The sequence below is a fragment of the Enhydra lutris genome, unplaced genomic scaffold (assembly GCF_002288905.1).
Source record: "Enhydra lutris kenyoni isolate GAN:26980312 unplaced genomic scaffold, ASM228890v2 scaffoldscaffold24, whole genome shotgun sequence".
In the NCBI taxonomy this organism is placed as follows: domain Eukaryota; kingdom Metazoa; phylum Chordata; class Mammalia; order Carnivora; family Mustelidae; genus Enhydra; species Enhydra lutris.
Genome location: NW_019154108.1, coordinates 30,018,881 through 30,035,003, shown reverse-complemented (window position 1 = coordinate 30,035,003; position 16,123 = coordinate 30,018,881). Strand labels below are relative to the sequence as shown.

The following is a 16,123-nucleotide window of genomic DNA, read 5'->3' as shown; positions in this document are numbered from 1 at the left end:
AAAAAACTTTTTGGGTTGATTTAGGGATGTTTATCAGAAATTTCACAAAGTTGTTTTTTGTGTGTGTGGCAAGCATAGAATGCTTTTTTTAAAATTTCTTTTCAGTGTGTAGAATTCATTGTTTATGCACCACACCAGTGCTCCATGCAATACATGCCCTCCATAATACCCACCACGAGGTTCACCCAACCTCCCATTTCCCCTCCCCTCCAAAACCCTCAGTTTGTTTCTCAGAGTCCTCAGTCTCTCATGGTTCATCTCCCCCCACCCCTGGTTTCCCCCAACTCACTTCTCTCCATGTCCTCTGTGTTATTCCTTATGCTCCACATATAAGTGAAACCATATGATAATTGATTCTCTCTGCTTGACTTATTTCACTCAGCATAATCTCTTCCAGTCCTTTCCATGTTGATGCAAAAGTTGAGTATTCATCCTTTCTGATGGCTGAGTAATATTCCATTGTGTATATGGGCTGCATCTTCTTTATCCATTTGTCTGTTGAAGGGCATCTTGGCTCTTTCCATATTTTGGCTATTGTGGACATTGCTGCTGTGAACATTGGGGTACATATGGCCCTTCTTTTCACTACATCTGTATCTTTGGGGTAAATACCCAATAGTGCAATTGCAGGGTCTAGGGAAGCTCTATTTTTAATTTCCTAAGCAGTCTCCACACTGTTTTCCAAAGTGACTGTACCTGCTTGCATTCCTTGATTAAAGAGGATCATATCATTGTGAAACATTATTTAGTTACTAATTTAACCAAAGTGACAAAGACTTGAGGCAAATATAAAAAGTTACATAATTGTAAAAACTTAGCTCTTATACTAGAGAATACTCTGTTTTCTTAACTAATCGAAGACCTGATAAAGACAACATGAATCTCAGATTATTTTGGCAAAACACCATTGTTTTCTAGGCAGATGACTTAAAAGGTCAAGAAAAACTTCATATAGTCTCAGAAAACTTTGTCCTTTTAGCAGATGAAAGAAAATTAAATTTTAGTTTCACATATGCTCACTCATGATATTAAAGCTTATTTTTCTTTAAGCCAATTAAATAGAGATCTTTTATAATTAATTTTGACAATATTGTCTAGATACAGGAAAATGTTATCCATACACGGTATATATATCCATACACATACATAAACATACAGTTAGACACAAAGAGAGACCCTATACCTCTAAGAGTAAAATTTATCCATGAATCCTGTACAACAACATAAAACTCACTAGTTTATAAATAACAGTGAGTTCCAATTGTGTCTGTGGCAGTTGGAACAAGTGGCTGGAAGGATGGGTGGTCTGGGGGGTATATGAAAGCTACCTGGATCACAGGAGTCTTCTTACAACTACTAAAATTTCTGATAAATATAACTTAAATAAAATTCTTAAGAAAATGTTTAACCTTTAATGAGAAGAACATTTATTTGAAAGTAGCAAAAAATTTTCCTCTAATAAGCAAAGAGATTTTCGAATGAAGAAAACACATCCATAGCTAGAATGTATTAATATATAAACTTACAGAAGCTATTCGAGGTATAAATTGATTCAGCCTTTCTTGGAGAGCCATCTGCCAGTGCATGTCAAAAATATCCATGTCGGGGTGCCTGGGTGGCTCAGTGGGTTAAGTCTCTGCCTTTGGCTCAGGTCATGATCTCAGGGTCCTGGGATCGAGCCCAGCATCGGGCTCTCTGCTCAGCAGGGAGCCTGCTTCCCCCTCTCTCTCTGCCTGCTTGTGATCTCTCTCTGTCAAATAAATAAATAAAATCTTTAAAAAAAAATCCATGTATTCTGCCCTAGAATCTCTTATTCTAGGAATTCATTATAAATAAATAATCACAGAAATGTACAGATTTATGCACAAGGAGCTTTCTTCTATAGCAACATTATTTATTATAAAAGAGCAAAAATCTGAATTCCATCAATAGAAAAATGGCTTCATTAACCATGGTGTAACAATGTCATGTTTCAATGGAAGGACATGAAAACAGACTTTTAAAAAGCAGGATGAGCACTGAAAAGAAATTTTAAAAAATAAATTAAAAAAACTGTTTTAGAAAGTGGCTGAAATAAATATTTGTTGCTTTATCCAAAAAAAAAAAAAAAAAGCAGGATGAGAAGCCAACTCTCTTTAAATCTTGATTTTGGCTTAAATTTTAAAGTATTGTATTTAAATATTACGTATTTATATAAAGGACCATAATGAAATGCAGCAACATTTATTCGTTAACCTATGTGTGGTAGAATTGTAGAATGATAGGTTCCACAAGAAGCCTGTATTATTTTAGTATAAAGAAAATAAACATTAAAAAAGAGAAAATAAGCTAAAAGGAAAAGTGAGTAATCCCTCACTCTCTCTGTTCCTCTGCGGTTTGCTTGACCTGGACAAAACAGATGGGTGACGGGTGGGAGGGAGATGGGTACAACCGGCCTGAAGTGCACCTGTTTGGTGTTTGTTTTAGTGAATCCATTATTTGAAAGTATATAGTGTTTCTAATCCTTCACGTCATTAAGACCCATTTACTATTTAGTTCACAATGTACACCACTTTGGACGTAGTTACCTGAATGTCCTCAAGCTTTCATGTTGGAACAAACTTACAGAAAAGTTGCTAGAAGAGAATGAAGAAAAAAGTATGTTGGTTTATGCTTCAAATAAGGCAAAAATCACTTTGGACAATGCAGGTACATTCTCTGCTCCTCTTAGGAAAGTAGCTCCCACTTGGGTCTGATAAGGTAGCTACATGATAATGTGTGAAAGAAAAGTTGTTCTGTGACGATTCACAAATGAAACAGTGTTGAAGGTTAAACCTCACTAAGTTACCAGGTAAATTTGGGGTCTGTTTATCACTGTAGAAAAAAAAAAAAAAAACCTCTTTCCTTTTTTAAGGTGAAGACTTGAAGGACACTTCAACTGAGGATAAAAGTTCTTCACATTCAAAAGTTTCTGTCAAATTCAAGAGTACAAAAAAGAGGTCAGTTACGTTCATTCAGTAGACATGTTTAAGTATGGACCAGGTGCCAGACCCTTACGCAAGTGCAGGATTACCCATCAGTAAACCAGGACCTTCGTGACTTAGAATATCAAAATCCAGTTAAATTTACCTTATTGCAGCTTACATAGAGCCCTTGTGTATCTAATGCGAGTTTGCCAGATTTTGATGCTACGTTAAATGGATGATATGAATTCATCTGTGCAGACTCTGTACATACTTGAGAAAGGATCGAAACTGACATGAATTTATTTCATGAATCTGTCATTTATGAGCTGAGCAATGTTGAGCCAGTTGCTAAATATTTTCAAGCTTTGGTTTGCTCGTTTATAAAACTAGAAGAATAATGCAGTGTGCTGCATGTCTAGAATAGTGCCTGGTACAGAGTATAGCTGTAGAAAATATTGTTGCTACATGTCCGCCATTTTACAAAATGGACAGGAGAGTCACCACCGAGGCCTCCCTGTATTCCATTACAAGGCCCTGACACACTCACATCACGTTTTCTTTTAAATGACAGAACATGTAAATACAGTTTTTAGTCTGCCTGTCAACCCCACCTTCGATTCCCCCTTTTGTCTGCATCTTCACTGTCCCCATCCTGCCCAAACCTTCACTGTTTCCTGCCTGTCCTGTTGCAAGAGCCTCCCAGTTGGTTTTCCCAGTTCTTCTAGTCCATTCTCAACACAACAGCTATACATTATTTTAACTTTTTATTGAACGGTGAGTAGCCATAAAAGAACGCTGGTAAGGTAGGTGCAAGATACAAACAATATACAAACATTCCTTACACCACACAGTTCTAGAAAAAACGTATAATTTATCTCTGAAGTCCTCTGTGTACCTATCTAGATCTTCTGTCATCCCATCACCTGAGATAACTACTAACCTGGATTTTATGTTTATTGATACATTTCTGAACAATATATTTTTCACCTTTGCATGTTTTTAAACTTTAATGGAATCACTGTGCTCTTGGCTGACTTATAATGTTTTGCTCAGGGTTCCTATGATTACTTCATTGTCCAGATAGGGATTCTTCATTTCACTGCCTAATACAATTAGACCATTGTATAAATATGTCACAACTTACTGACCTGTTGATGGACATATATGGTTGTCAATTTTTGTTATGACACATTCTACTGTGGTTAATATGCTTGTATATGTCTCCTGGTATTTATATGCACATGTTTGATTTTTTTTAAGATTTTTTAAAATTTATTTATTTGAGAGGGAGAGAGAGAAAGGAGCACAAACAGGGGGAGGAGCAGAGGGAGAGGGAGAAGCAGGCTCCTGCTGAGAATGGAGCTCGACGTGGGGCTCGATCCTAGGGCCCTGGGATGATAACCTGAGCCGAAGGCAGGCGCTTAACCATCTGAGCCACCCAGGCACTTCACAAACATTCAATTTTAAAAAAATACACTACAATAAATAAATACATAAATAATCTTTCTTTTTTATAGACATTTCATGTCTTCTCATTAGACTCAGAATGGAAGGACAGAAGCTGTGTAGAGCATGGGAGCCCTGGCTGCCTCTGCACCGACTCTGGCTTCTTGTCTCAGTTCTTCAGACCAGCTTGATCCTTTGGCTTCTGGATCCTGCTACATGTGCTCTCCCCAGAGGCTGCCCCACCTCCCATGGGCTGACGCAGCCCCTTGACCACCGCTGTGCACGTCACATGTAACTGTCTCCCTTACATGTGCCGTGGCTTAGCATTCCCGTTCTTACCCTGGAGAGAAGGGGTCACATTCGCTTGGTCCAGGACAGCTGATACACAGTAGGAATTCATGAATATTTGCTGAATGAACTATCACACATGACTAGAAATTTTAAGTAGAACTGAATATGTGCATTGGACATCGATGATTGCCAATAAGTTTCAGGTTGATGATACATTTTTAAGATTTTCATAATTTGTGAGTAATTGTATGATAATACTATATCCTGAACTATTTTAAATGCCTTGAAATCAAGCCCAAACCTCTCGTTCAGTCCCTCACCATCAGCCCTGTCACTGCAGAATCTCAGGGTCCACAGACCAGGGTGACCTTGTTGGCCCAGACTGGACGAGACTTTCCCCAGACTCACAGAGCGTGGCTTCAGCTGCGTGGAACTAAATCAGCCTTCACAGCCTGGCTGAGAGCAATACAGAGTGAAGGACTAGGACCAGGATTATGTTTTTGTACATAAAACGGAGAATTACCAGATCCTCTCCCGAAAGATAGGTAAACTTGTGACTAATAAACTGACCTCATAAATAAAAGTGAATCATTTGCACTAAATAAATGAAATAAAGGTGGACTACAGATCTCTCACACAAATGGTACCTTAAAAATAGTAGCAGTGTGTAATTTACATGACATCACCTAAAATTGTACATTACTATTAAAACATTCATGTTAACACCTAACTGTTCTATAATTTTTAGTAATGAAACTTTGATATGATATCAAAATTGCCGAACTTCCTTCTAAAATTTCAACTTTCTTGGGGTGCCTGGATGGCTCAGTGGGTTAAGCCTCTGCATTCGGCTCAGGTCGTGATCTTGGGGACCTGGGATTGAGCCCCGCATCGGGCTTTCTGCTTGGCGGGGAGCCTGCTTCCTCCTCTCTCTCTGCCTGCCTCTCTGCCTACGCATGATCTCTCTCTCTCTCTCTGCCAAATAAATAAAAATCTTTAAAAAAATAAAAATAAAATTTTAACTCTTACCCTCCCACATGTGTCTGCCCCAGAGCTGAAAATACATGGTATCTGGAGAAGAATCCTCATAAGTTAAAAATTATGCTTCAGAAGCTCTTCGTGTTTGCATTTACTTGGGCCTTTGGAGGAACTTTAAAGCGTGAGGATGAACACGAAGATGACCTGGTGCCGTATTTGAGCCACGAGCCTGGTTCCCCTGCCATGGTGACCTACGATTTTGACAAGCTTGTGCATGAGCTGTTTGAGAGCAATCCACACATAGGTAGGTTCTGGGGGCAGCAGTCCTAATTATGCTTGCTTCAGAATATTAGTGTGGGGGCATTTAGGCGGTCAGCTCTGTCTGCCACTCAGTCTGACTCCTGATCACAGCTCAGGTCTTGATCTCACAGGTGTGAGTTCAAGCCCCATATTGGTCTCCTTGCTAGGCAAGGGGCCTACTTTAAAAAAAAAAAAAAATACAGATACTTTGTCAGAGCTGATATAAATCTCTGGATAAAATAAATTTTAAAGAAAAGAGGGATGCCTGGGTGGGCTCAGTTTGTTAAGGGTCCGACTCTTGATTTCAGCTCAGGTCATGATCCCAAGGTTGTGAGAGGGATTCTCTCTCTCCCTCTGCCCCTCCCCCCACTAAAAAATTAGTTGGAAACTCTTTATGGATGGCCTTGAATTAAAGGCCCATCTTTTAAAGTGAGGTTAAAGGCAAAAGCACACTCTAGTACTGTTAGTCCAGCAAAAGAGGCTGAAGTAAATTCGACTCCTGGTCAATTGTTGTTCTAAGGGAGCTGTCACACAAGTAAGGCAGAACAGATGAAACCTTGAAACTCTTGACCTCGGCCTAGCTGAGCCCACTGGCCATCTAGCTGGATCTGTGTTATACATATCCTCGTGCACCAGGAATTTCTGTAGATTATAGTTTCGTTTACTTCTTAAAGACTAATATTATAAAAACTATTTTATGAAGTCTTAGATTTCTTTATTATGTATGTTTTTTGAGTCAGTTCTAACAAATGGAATCTGTCGTCATTTTCTGAAATGGTAAGCCTTCCCAATTAGCAGTCACTAATTAAAGGAACTTGCAATAGATGAAGAGATCCTTTTTGGTGCAGGTACCAAAAAGACAAAACAGTGAACCATGAATGTATTTAGAAGAACTTTGTTAAAGATGAGAGCCAAAAAATATTTACCAAAAGTATAGATTTGACCAGTTTGTGTGATGTAACTCTTAAAATATCCTTTTGAAATTATTTGTAAATGTTCTATTTAAAGTATCTTTGACCACAAAGTTTTGTGTTATTTCCTATGGAAATTATTTTTTTTTTAATTTATTTATTTGAGAGGGAGCATGAGCAGGGGGGAGAGGGAGAGGGGGAAGCAGACTCCCCGCTGAGCTGGGAGCCCAATGCGGGGCTCGATCCCAGAACCCTGGGATCATGACCTGAACTGAAGGCAGATGCTTCACACAATGAGCTACCCAGACTCCCAGAAATTAACTTTTTTTTAAAGATTTTATTTATTTATTTGACAGATCACAAGTAGGCAGAGAGGCAGGCAGAGAAAGATGGGGAAGCAGGCTCCCCGTTGAGCAGAGAGCCTGATGTGGGTCTCGATCTCAGGACATTGAGATCATGACCTGAGCTGAAGGCAGAGGATCAACCCACCGAACTACCCAGGTGCCCCAAAATTAACTTATAATATCAAAATGCACTGCACATTATTTGTTGTTGACTCAGTGAGTCAACTGGATGTTGCTAATTCCTAAGATAAATAAACTGCCCTGATTTATTTGTCAGGCAGAAAATACCTCAAATTCTATTATTTCTTCTCCATGTGAACCTAAAGGCAACTCAGTAAATTATACCTTATGTTAGAAGGTTTCTCTTAAAACGATGAGTATGGAATTCTGTTTTGTCATCTGAAGTATGTGTAGAAAAGCTAGTTTGGGATGGGTGTAGGAATGAAAGGAGGGGCAGGTGGCAGCAGTTGTAAAAAGTACAAAACCATCAGAATGGAAAAGAGAAGAGAAAAAAGGGAGTCCCGAAACTTCCCACTTGTAGTCACTCTGAACAAAATTGTAAAACACAAAACAATTAATACTAAGAAAGTATACCTACTGGTATACTGTCACCTATCATAATATTAATTCATTCCAGATGAAATTATTATAGCCTAACAGAGACCTGTAACAGAAATGTAACAGAAATGTTACAGGTCTCTGTTAGGCTATAATAATTTCATCTGGAATGAATTAATATTTATTAATATGTTAGGGTTCTTATTTGAAAGATAAATAAGGAAATGGCATCCATTTTTCAACAAATAAGCATATATGAAGCAAATAAAGTAGAAATGAAAATAGAACATACAGCTATGAAAAAGGACCAAATAGAACTTCTGTAATCATTCAAGTGAAAGAGTGAGTAGTCCAGATGAGCTCTACTCTTGGCACCATCAGAGAAAGAATTAGTTATTTGCGGGGTGGCTGGGTGGCTCAGTCAGTTAAGTGTCTGCCTTCAGCTCAGTTCATGATCCCAGGGTCCTGGGATTAAGCCCCACATCAGACTCCCTGCTCAGCAGGGAGTCTGCTTCTCCCTCTCCCTCTGCCCCTCTCCCATGCTGTCTCTCTCAAATAAATAAATGAAATCTTTTTTTAAAAATAGGTAAACTGAAACCTAGAAAAAAAAGTCTTCAAGTTTTCTTTGTATTGACTTGGCGTGTTTCTTATTCAGCTTAGTCGTACACATTTCATCCTTCTTTCTGTGGTTTTGCACTTGCCATTATTAATGGTACCTTTACGAAAGCTTCCCCATTAAGTATGGTCTTGGTTTTGTTATTGCTGCTGAGCTTTTATGTTTCATTTCTGGAAGGTCTGTTTGGTTCCTTTTCAAATAGGCTATGTCACTTTTTTATAGTTTCTTGTTCTTGTTCTGTATTTTCAAGCTCACTTTCATTTAAACATAGTAAGCATGGCTGTCTTAAAATATGCACCTGATAATTCTAGTCATTCGAGTTTTATTAATCGGGGGCTGTTACCTGGTTTCTGCTAATTACCTTTAACTGGTTATTAAATCTGCAAAACTTATCTGTATGGTTGAGGATAATAGTCCCCTTCTATAGAAGGCATATCCACTGCATCCATCATAGCTAAATATTAGATCAGACAAGAACATCAACGGGCGTTAAACTTAGGGCAGAATTTGATGGGGAGCAGGCTATTGCCTGATCTAACACTGTTTCCTCACAAACTAGTTCTTAGCTGCAAGAGATAAAACAGCAAAGAAAGAAAGCAAAGGACAAATGTTAGAGTGAGTCCTCTTGCTGGATGATGATAAGGCCGACTAACGGCTTCCCGGAAAGCCCCACATCCCACTTCTCGGGTCCTGTGGATGGGCTAACTCATCGCACAGCAGAGTTTGAGGGTGTGACTAGGTTAAGAACCTTGAGATTATCCTGGATCATGAGTCCTTAATGGTGGAGAAGGAGGCAGGAGAGGTACAGGAGGCATGAAGGGGGGATGCAGAGGTTGAAGTGATGCAGTCGTGCAGTTGCTGGCTTTGAAGGTGGAGGAAGAGGCCACGAGCCAAGGACTGCATGTGGCTGCCCAAAGCTCGAAAGGGCAGAGAAAGGGATTTCCCTTGAGAGCCTTCAAAGGAATGCAGTCCTGCCAACACTTTGATTTTAGTCCAGTGAAAACAGGATGGACCTGTGACCTCTAGAACTGTAAGGGAGAAATCTGTGTTGTTTTGAGATCCCTAAGTTGGTGGTAATTTGTTAAAACAGCAACGGAAAACTTACACAAAGGCTTTGTCAGTCTGAATTCATGCTATCTGTTCTTGATAGACATGCAGACAGATGCAGAAATAAAACAGGTGTGTGTGCGAGTGTACAGAAACCTGTTTCTCAGCTCTTCACACGCATCACCCTCCCCTTGGCAGCACAGTCCCATGCCAGGAGGGAAAAGGGATGGCTTGTGCATGAGTGAGTGGCTTCTCAGCTGGGTGGGACACTACCACGGAGGCCCAGTTTTCTTTAGCCCCGTAGAAAGTAGCGAACTGTGAACTACCTGACTATAGGGAAGTGGGGGCTGGGAGAACAGCAGCCAGGGCTCAGAATGAGACACAAATCCTACTAGACTACTTTAGGACTCCAACAGGAGGTCCACCCATGAGCTTCTGGGGACACCTTGCCCAAGGATCCCCTGAACTGGTCCATGGGCTCCCCCAACACTCCATTAGCTTTACCCGTAAACACCCTCTTCCAGGGGAAGGTTCCCTATGTGCATCCTAGAGGACAGCAAAAGTGAGCCTTTTCAGATGGGTAGTAGAAAACTAGGCAGATTGCAGGGTTGGGAGAAACCACACAAATACAGCATCCGGCACCACCCAAGGGAAAGAAACAGGAAGGCTGTCAGCACCCAGCCTGGCTTGGCAGAATGGAGAGAAGGCATACGTGCCTAAAAATTACCCAGTAGGAGAGAACAAGATGTGTGGGGTAAGCATACCCATAGAAAAGATCAAGAAAGCCTCAGGATCCTTAATAAGTCAGAGGGGGTTACTTCTTTCCCACAGTCAGTTAGTAAAAACTGGAGGAGACCATTTCTCCAATGTGGAGACCATAATGAAGGACTTCAGGGAACAGGAAAAATTGAGGAAACATGACAACCAAAGGAGTACAATATTTCTCCAGTAACTGACCCCAAAGAAACAGAGATTTGTGGTTTGCCCAATTAAAAATTCAAAATAGCTGTTTTGAGGAAGTCTGATAAGCTAAAAGACAACACTGGAAGACAATTCGGTGAAATCAGGAAAATGATACTTGAACAAAATGAGAAAGTAGCAGAGACAGGAATCAGAACAGAAGCAAACAGAAGTTGTGCAGCTGGAGAATACAGTGAATGGGATAGAACATCAACAGCAGACTGGATCAAGCAGAGGAAAGAATCTCCAGGGCAGAAACCAGGTCATTTGCAATTATCCACTCACTGGAGAACTAAGAAAAAAGAATGAAGAAAGCCTGTGAAATATGAGATATCATTTTTTAAAATCTACCCATTAAGGGAGTCCCAAAAGGAGAAGCAAGCAAGAAAGGGACAGAAAGCTTATTTAGAGAAATAATAGCGGAGAACTTACTAAATCTGGGGAGGATTTAGATACTTTTTAAATGAAGTTCAGAGATCTCTCCAATAATTTCAACCCAAAAAATCTTCTTAGACACATAAACTATCTAAAAGAAGGAGAATTTGAACACAGGTAGAAGAAAAAATTGCCCACATAAAGGACTACCATAAAGTTCAGTAAATTCCTCACCACAAGCTTGCAGCCCAGGAGGCAGTGGGATCATCTCTTCAAGGTCCTGAAAGAAAAAACTGCCAACCAGGAATACTTTACCCTGCAAAGTTGTCCTTCAAAAAATGAAGGAGAGGGGTGCCTGAGTGGCTCAGTCAGCTAAGCGTCTGCCTTCTGCTCAGACCATGATCCCAGGGTCCTGGGTCAAGCCCCATATTAGACTCCCTGCTCAGTGGGGAGTCTGCTTCTCCTTCTGCCACTGCCCTCCCCGCTCTTTCTCTCTCTCTTTCTGAAATAAATAGAATCTTAAAAAAAAAAAGTCAGGGGGAGCACCTGGGTGGCTCAGTGGGTTAAAGCCTCTGCCTTCGGCTCAGGTCATGATCCCAGGGTCCTGCTCAGCAGAAAGCCTGCTTCACCCTCTCTCTGTCTCTGCCTGCCTGCTTCTCTGCCTACTTGTGATCTCTGTCTGTCAAATAAATAAATAAAATATTTTTTTTAAATGAAGGACAGAAAAAGACTTTCCCAAACAAAAGCTGAGGGAGTTCATCACCCTAGACCAGCCCTACAAGAAATGCAAAAGGAGTTCTTCAAACTTAAGTGAAAATGTTAATTAGTAGCAGGAAAAAATAATGAAATTAGGGGCGCCTGGGTGGCTCAGTGGGTTGACGCCTCTGCCTTCGGCTTGGGTCATGGTCTCAAGGTCCTGGGATGGAGCCCCACATCAGGCTCTCTGCTCAGCAGGAAGCCTGCTTCCTCCTCTCTCTGCCTGCCTCTCTGCCTACTTGTGATCTCTGTCTATCAAATAAATAAAATCTTTTAAAAAAATAATGAAATTATAAAGCACATTGGTAAAGGTAAATATATAGTGAAACTCAGATGCTCTACTACTGTAATATGGTGGCATTTGAATCACTTTAGTATAAAAATTAATACTCAAAAACATTAAAAATTCCTATAGCTGCTTAGATGTGTAATGGATACCCAATATAAAGAGAGAGTAATTGTGACATGGAAAATATAAAATGTGAGGGGAAGGCGAAAGAGTTTTTGCATGTGATTGAATTTGACTTGTTATCAGCTTAAAAGATGTTTTATGTCATGTATGTCATGTCAAGTGTCATGGTAACCACAGACCAAAAACCAACAGTACACAAAAGATAAAGAAAAGGAAATTAATGCATACCACTAGGGAAAATCATCAGTTCACAAGGAAGAGAGGAAGAGGGAACAAGGGAACCACAAAACAACCAAGAAACAATCAAATGTCATTAGTCTTTGATTCTCAAAATTACTTTATTTTATTTTTTTAGAAGATTTTATTTATTTATTTGACAAAGAGAGAGAGAGATCACAAGCAGGCAGAGAGGCAGACAGAGAGAGAGGGGGAAGCAGGCTCCCCGCCGAGCAGAGAAACCAACGTGGAGCTTGATCCCAGGACCCCAAGATCATGACCCAAGCCGAAGGCAGAGGATTAACCCTCCGAGCCACACAAGTGCCCCCTCAAAATTACTTTAAAAGTAAATAGATTAAAATCTACAATCAAAAGATATAAAGTATATAAATGGATTTTTAAAACAAGCCAACTATATGCTGCCTACAAGAGATTCACTTCTGATTCAAGGACACACAGAGGCTCAAATTTGTATTCCATGCAAATGGAAAACTGAAAGAGCAGGTGTAGTAGCTAAGCTATACTTCTATTGGACAACATAGGCTTTAAGTCAAAAACTATAACAACAGACAAGGTCATCATGTGATGGTAAAGGAGTCAATTCATCAAGAAGATATAACAACTGTGAAAGTATATGCACCCAACATCAGAGTACCTAAACTTATTAAGCAAATACAGATCTGAAGAAATAGAGAACAGTATAGTAGGGGAATTTAATATCCTACTTTAAACAGTGGATAGATTGTTCAGAGAGAAAAATCAATAAGGAAATATTGGAACTGAGCTATAGTTTAGAGAAAATGGGCCTGCCAGACATGTACAGAGAATTCAGTCTGACAGCAGCAGACTGCACATTCTTCTCAAGCACACATGGAAATATTCTCCAGCATAGATCATTATGTTTGGTCACAAAACAAGTCTTAACAAATTATTAAGATTGAAAATTATACTGCATGTCTTTTCTGACCATTGTGAAAACTAGACCATTGATGAAAACTAGAAAATTAAAAGTATGTAGAAATTAAATAGCACACTTCTGAAAAATCAATGAAAAAATTTTTGAAAAAATGTTTTTTAATTTGTTTTAAAAAAAACAAAAATGGAAACAAAACATACCATAATTTATGGGTTTCAATAAAAATTTGTAGAAGGAATTTTATAGCAATAAATGCCCACATGACAATAAAAGAAAGATCTCAAATAATGTAACTTTACACTTCAAAGAAAAAGGAAAAAAAGAATAAGCCTAAAGTTAATGGAAGGAAAGAAATAACAAAGATCAGAGTAGAAATAATTAAAAGAGGCCAGAAAAACAATAAAAAGATCAACAAAACTAGAAACAGGTTTTTTGAAAAGGTAAACAAAACTGACAAATCTTTACCTAGATTAAGGAAAAAAGAGAGAAGGCTCAAATAAAATGAGAAATCAAAGAGACATTGCAATAGACACCATAGAAATACGAAAGATCCTAACAGACTACTATGCACAATTATATATCAACAAATCAGATAGCCTGAAATAAGTGGGGACATAATCTAGAAGCATACAATCTGCTTCTATTTCACGAAGAAATAGAAAATCTGAACAGACCAAAACAAGTAATGGGATTGAGTGAGTAAAACTTCCCGTCAAACAAAAGTCCTGGACCAGATGGCTTCACTGGTGAATTCTGTCAAACACTGAAGTCCTTCTTAAACTCTTCCAAGAAGAAAAAAACTGAAGACAAAGGAAAACTTCCAAAGTCATTTTTCAAGACAGCATTTCCCTAATAACAAAACCAGATAAGGACACCACAAAACAACAACAACAACAAAAACTCTACAAGCCAATATCCCTAATGAATACAGATACAAAAATCTTCCTCCCAAATGAGCAAACTAAACATCACATTAGAAGAATTACAAACTATGATCATGCAGGATTTGGGATGCAAAGATGGTTCAGTTTATGCAAACCAATAAATATGATGCGTCATGTTAACATATACAAGTGCCTCAAGAAGTAAAATAGGAATAAATTAACCAAAGAGGTGAAAGATCACTACACTGAAAATTACAAGACATTGATGAATCAAAGAAGACACAAATAAATAGTCTGTGCTTATGAGTTGAAAGAGTTAAAGTTGTTAAAATGTCCGTACTCCAAAGACATCTATAAATTCAGTGCGATCCCTATCAAAACTGCAGTGGCTTTTTTCACAGAAATAGATAAAACAACCCTCAAATTCATCTGGAACCAGAAAAGACTGAAGAGCCAAAACCATCCTGTGGAAGAAGAACAAAGCTGGAGGCCACACACTTCTTTATCTCAAACTGTATTCCATCGCAATAAAAATCAAAACAGTATGGCACTGGCATTGAAAACTGACACAGAGACCGATAGAACAGAACAGATCTAGAAGTAAACCCAAGCCCATGTACCCAACCAATTTTCTTTTCTTTTTTTTTTTTTATTGTTTATTTGACAGAAAGCTAGAGAGAGAGCACAAGTAAGCAGAGCGGCAGGGAGAGGGGGAGAGAGAGAGAAGCAGGCTCTCCACTGAGCAGGGAGCCCAATGCGGGGCTCGATCCCAGGACCCTGGAATCATGACCCGAGCCGAAGGCAGCCGCTTAACCAACTGAGCCACCCGGGCGCCCCCCAACCAATTTTCTTAAGAAGATTTTATTCACTTCAGAGAGCACACGTGCCAGTAGGGAGGGGCTGGGGGAGACGGAGAAAGAAGCTGAAGCAGACTCCTTACTGAGCACAGAGCCCAGGGTGGGGCTCAATCTCACAACCGTGAGATCACGACCTGAGCCGAAACCAGGAGGCGGACTCCCAACCGACTGAGCCAATGAGGCACCCCTAGCCAACCAGGAAGATGGTCTCTTCAATAAAAAGCACTGGGAAAACTGCATATTCTCATGCAAACGGAATAATGAAGTTGGACCCCTATCTCATACCATGGACAAAAATTAACTCAGGATGGATTAAAGGTATAAACGTAAGACCTGAAACTATAAAATTCCTAGAGGAAAACATAGGGGGAAAGTTCCTTGGCATTGGTCTCGGCAATGATTTTTTTGGAATTGACACCAAAAGTAAGGGCAACACAAGCCAAAATAAGCAAGTGGCACTGCACGACATTGAAAAGCTTCTGCACCGCTGAGGAAACCATCAACCAAATGAAAAGGCAGCCTATGGAGCAGGAGAAACATTTGCAAACCATATATGTGAGAAGGGGTTAATATCCAAAATATTAAATAATAATACTACAACTCAGTAGCAAAACAAAACAAAAAAACCAGATTGGTGATTACCAGGGGTTAGAACAGAAGACAAAAGGAGTAGCACTAGGGAGTTTTTTAAGGGTTTTAGGATTGTTTTGTTATCTCATCCATTATAGTGATTACAAAATACGTTCAGGTGGGAAAAACAACAACAACAACAAAAAAAAGCAAAAAAACTCCTAGAACTGTATGCTCCCTAAAAATGAATGTTCTGGTATATAAAAATTTTACAAATAATTCAAGGAACTGTATCAAATATTCACATTGTTATCTTCATATGGTGAAAGCATGAAAATTCTTTTGCTTTTATTCTGTATTTTCTGGAATCTATTAAGAAAATGTATTACCTTTTTTTTAAGATTTTTATTTATTTATTTGACAGAGAGGGAGATCACAAGTAGGAGAGAGGCAGGTGGGGGGAGGGGGAGTGAGGGGAAGCAGGCTCCCTGCTGAGCAGAGAGCCCGATGCGGGGCTCGATCCCAGGACCCTGAGATCATGACCGGAGCCGAAGGCAGAAGCTTTAACTCACTGAGCCACCCAGGTATCCCCAAAATTTATTACTTTTATAATGGAAAAACTAATGTGCTTTGCAAATAAGTAGCCAAGTTACCTAATACAGTGGTTTGACTAAAACCAGTATAACACTTTCATTTAATAATATCCAACACATGGTAATAATCAGAACTGGATAAGATTTC

At 39.4% G+C, this 16,123-nt stretch overlaps 1 protein-coding gene across 1 annotated transcript in view; it reads left to right on the top strand.

Annotated features, from left to right (window-relative positions):
- The window catches only part of LOC111150822 (dynein axonemal heavy chain 14), a 319,964-nt gene that overhangs the window by 176,052 nt on the left and 127,789 nt on the right, over positions 1 to 16,123 (top strand). Inside the window, exons 41-42 of the mRNA XM_022508439.1 lie at positions 2,894 to 2,978; positions 5,735 to 5,964. Of these exons, the coding sequence (XP_022364147.1) occupies positions 2,894 to 2,978; positions 5,735 to 5,964 (315 nt within the window). The remainder of the gene's footprint in view (positions 1 to 2,893; positions 2,979 to 5,734; positions 5,965 to 16,123) is intronic.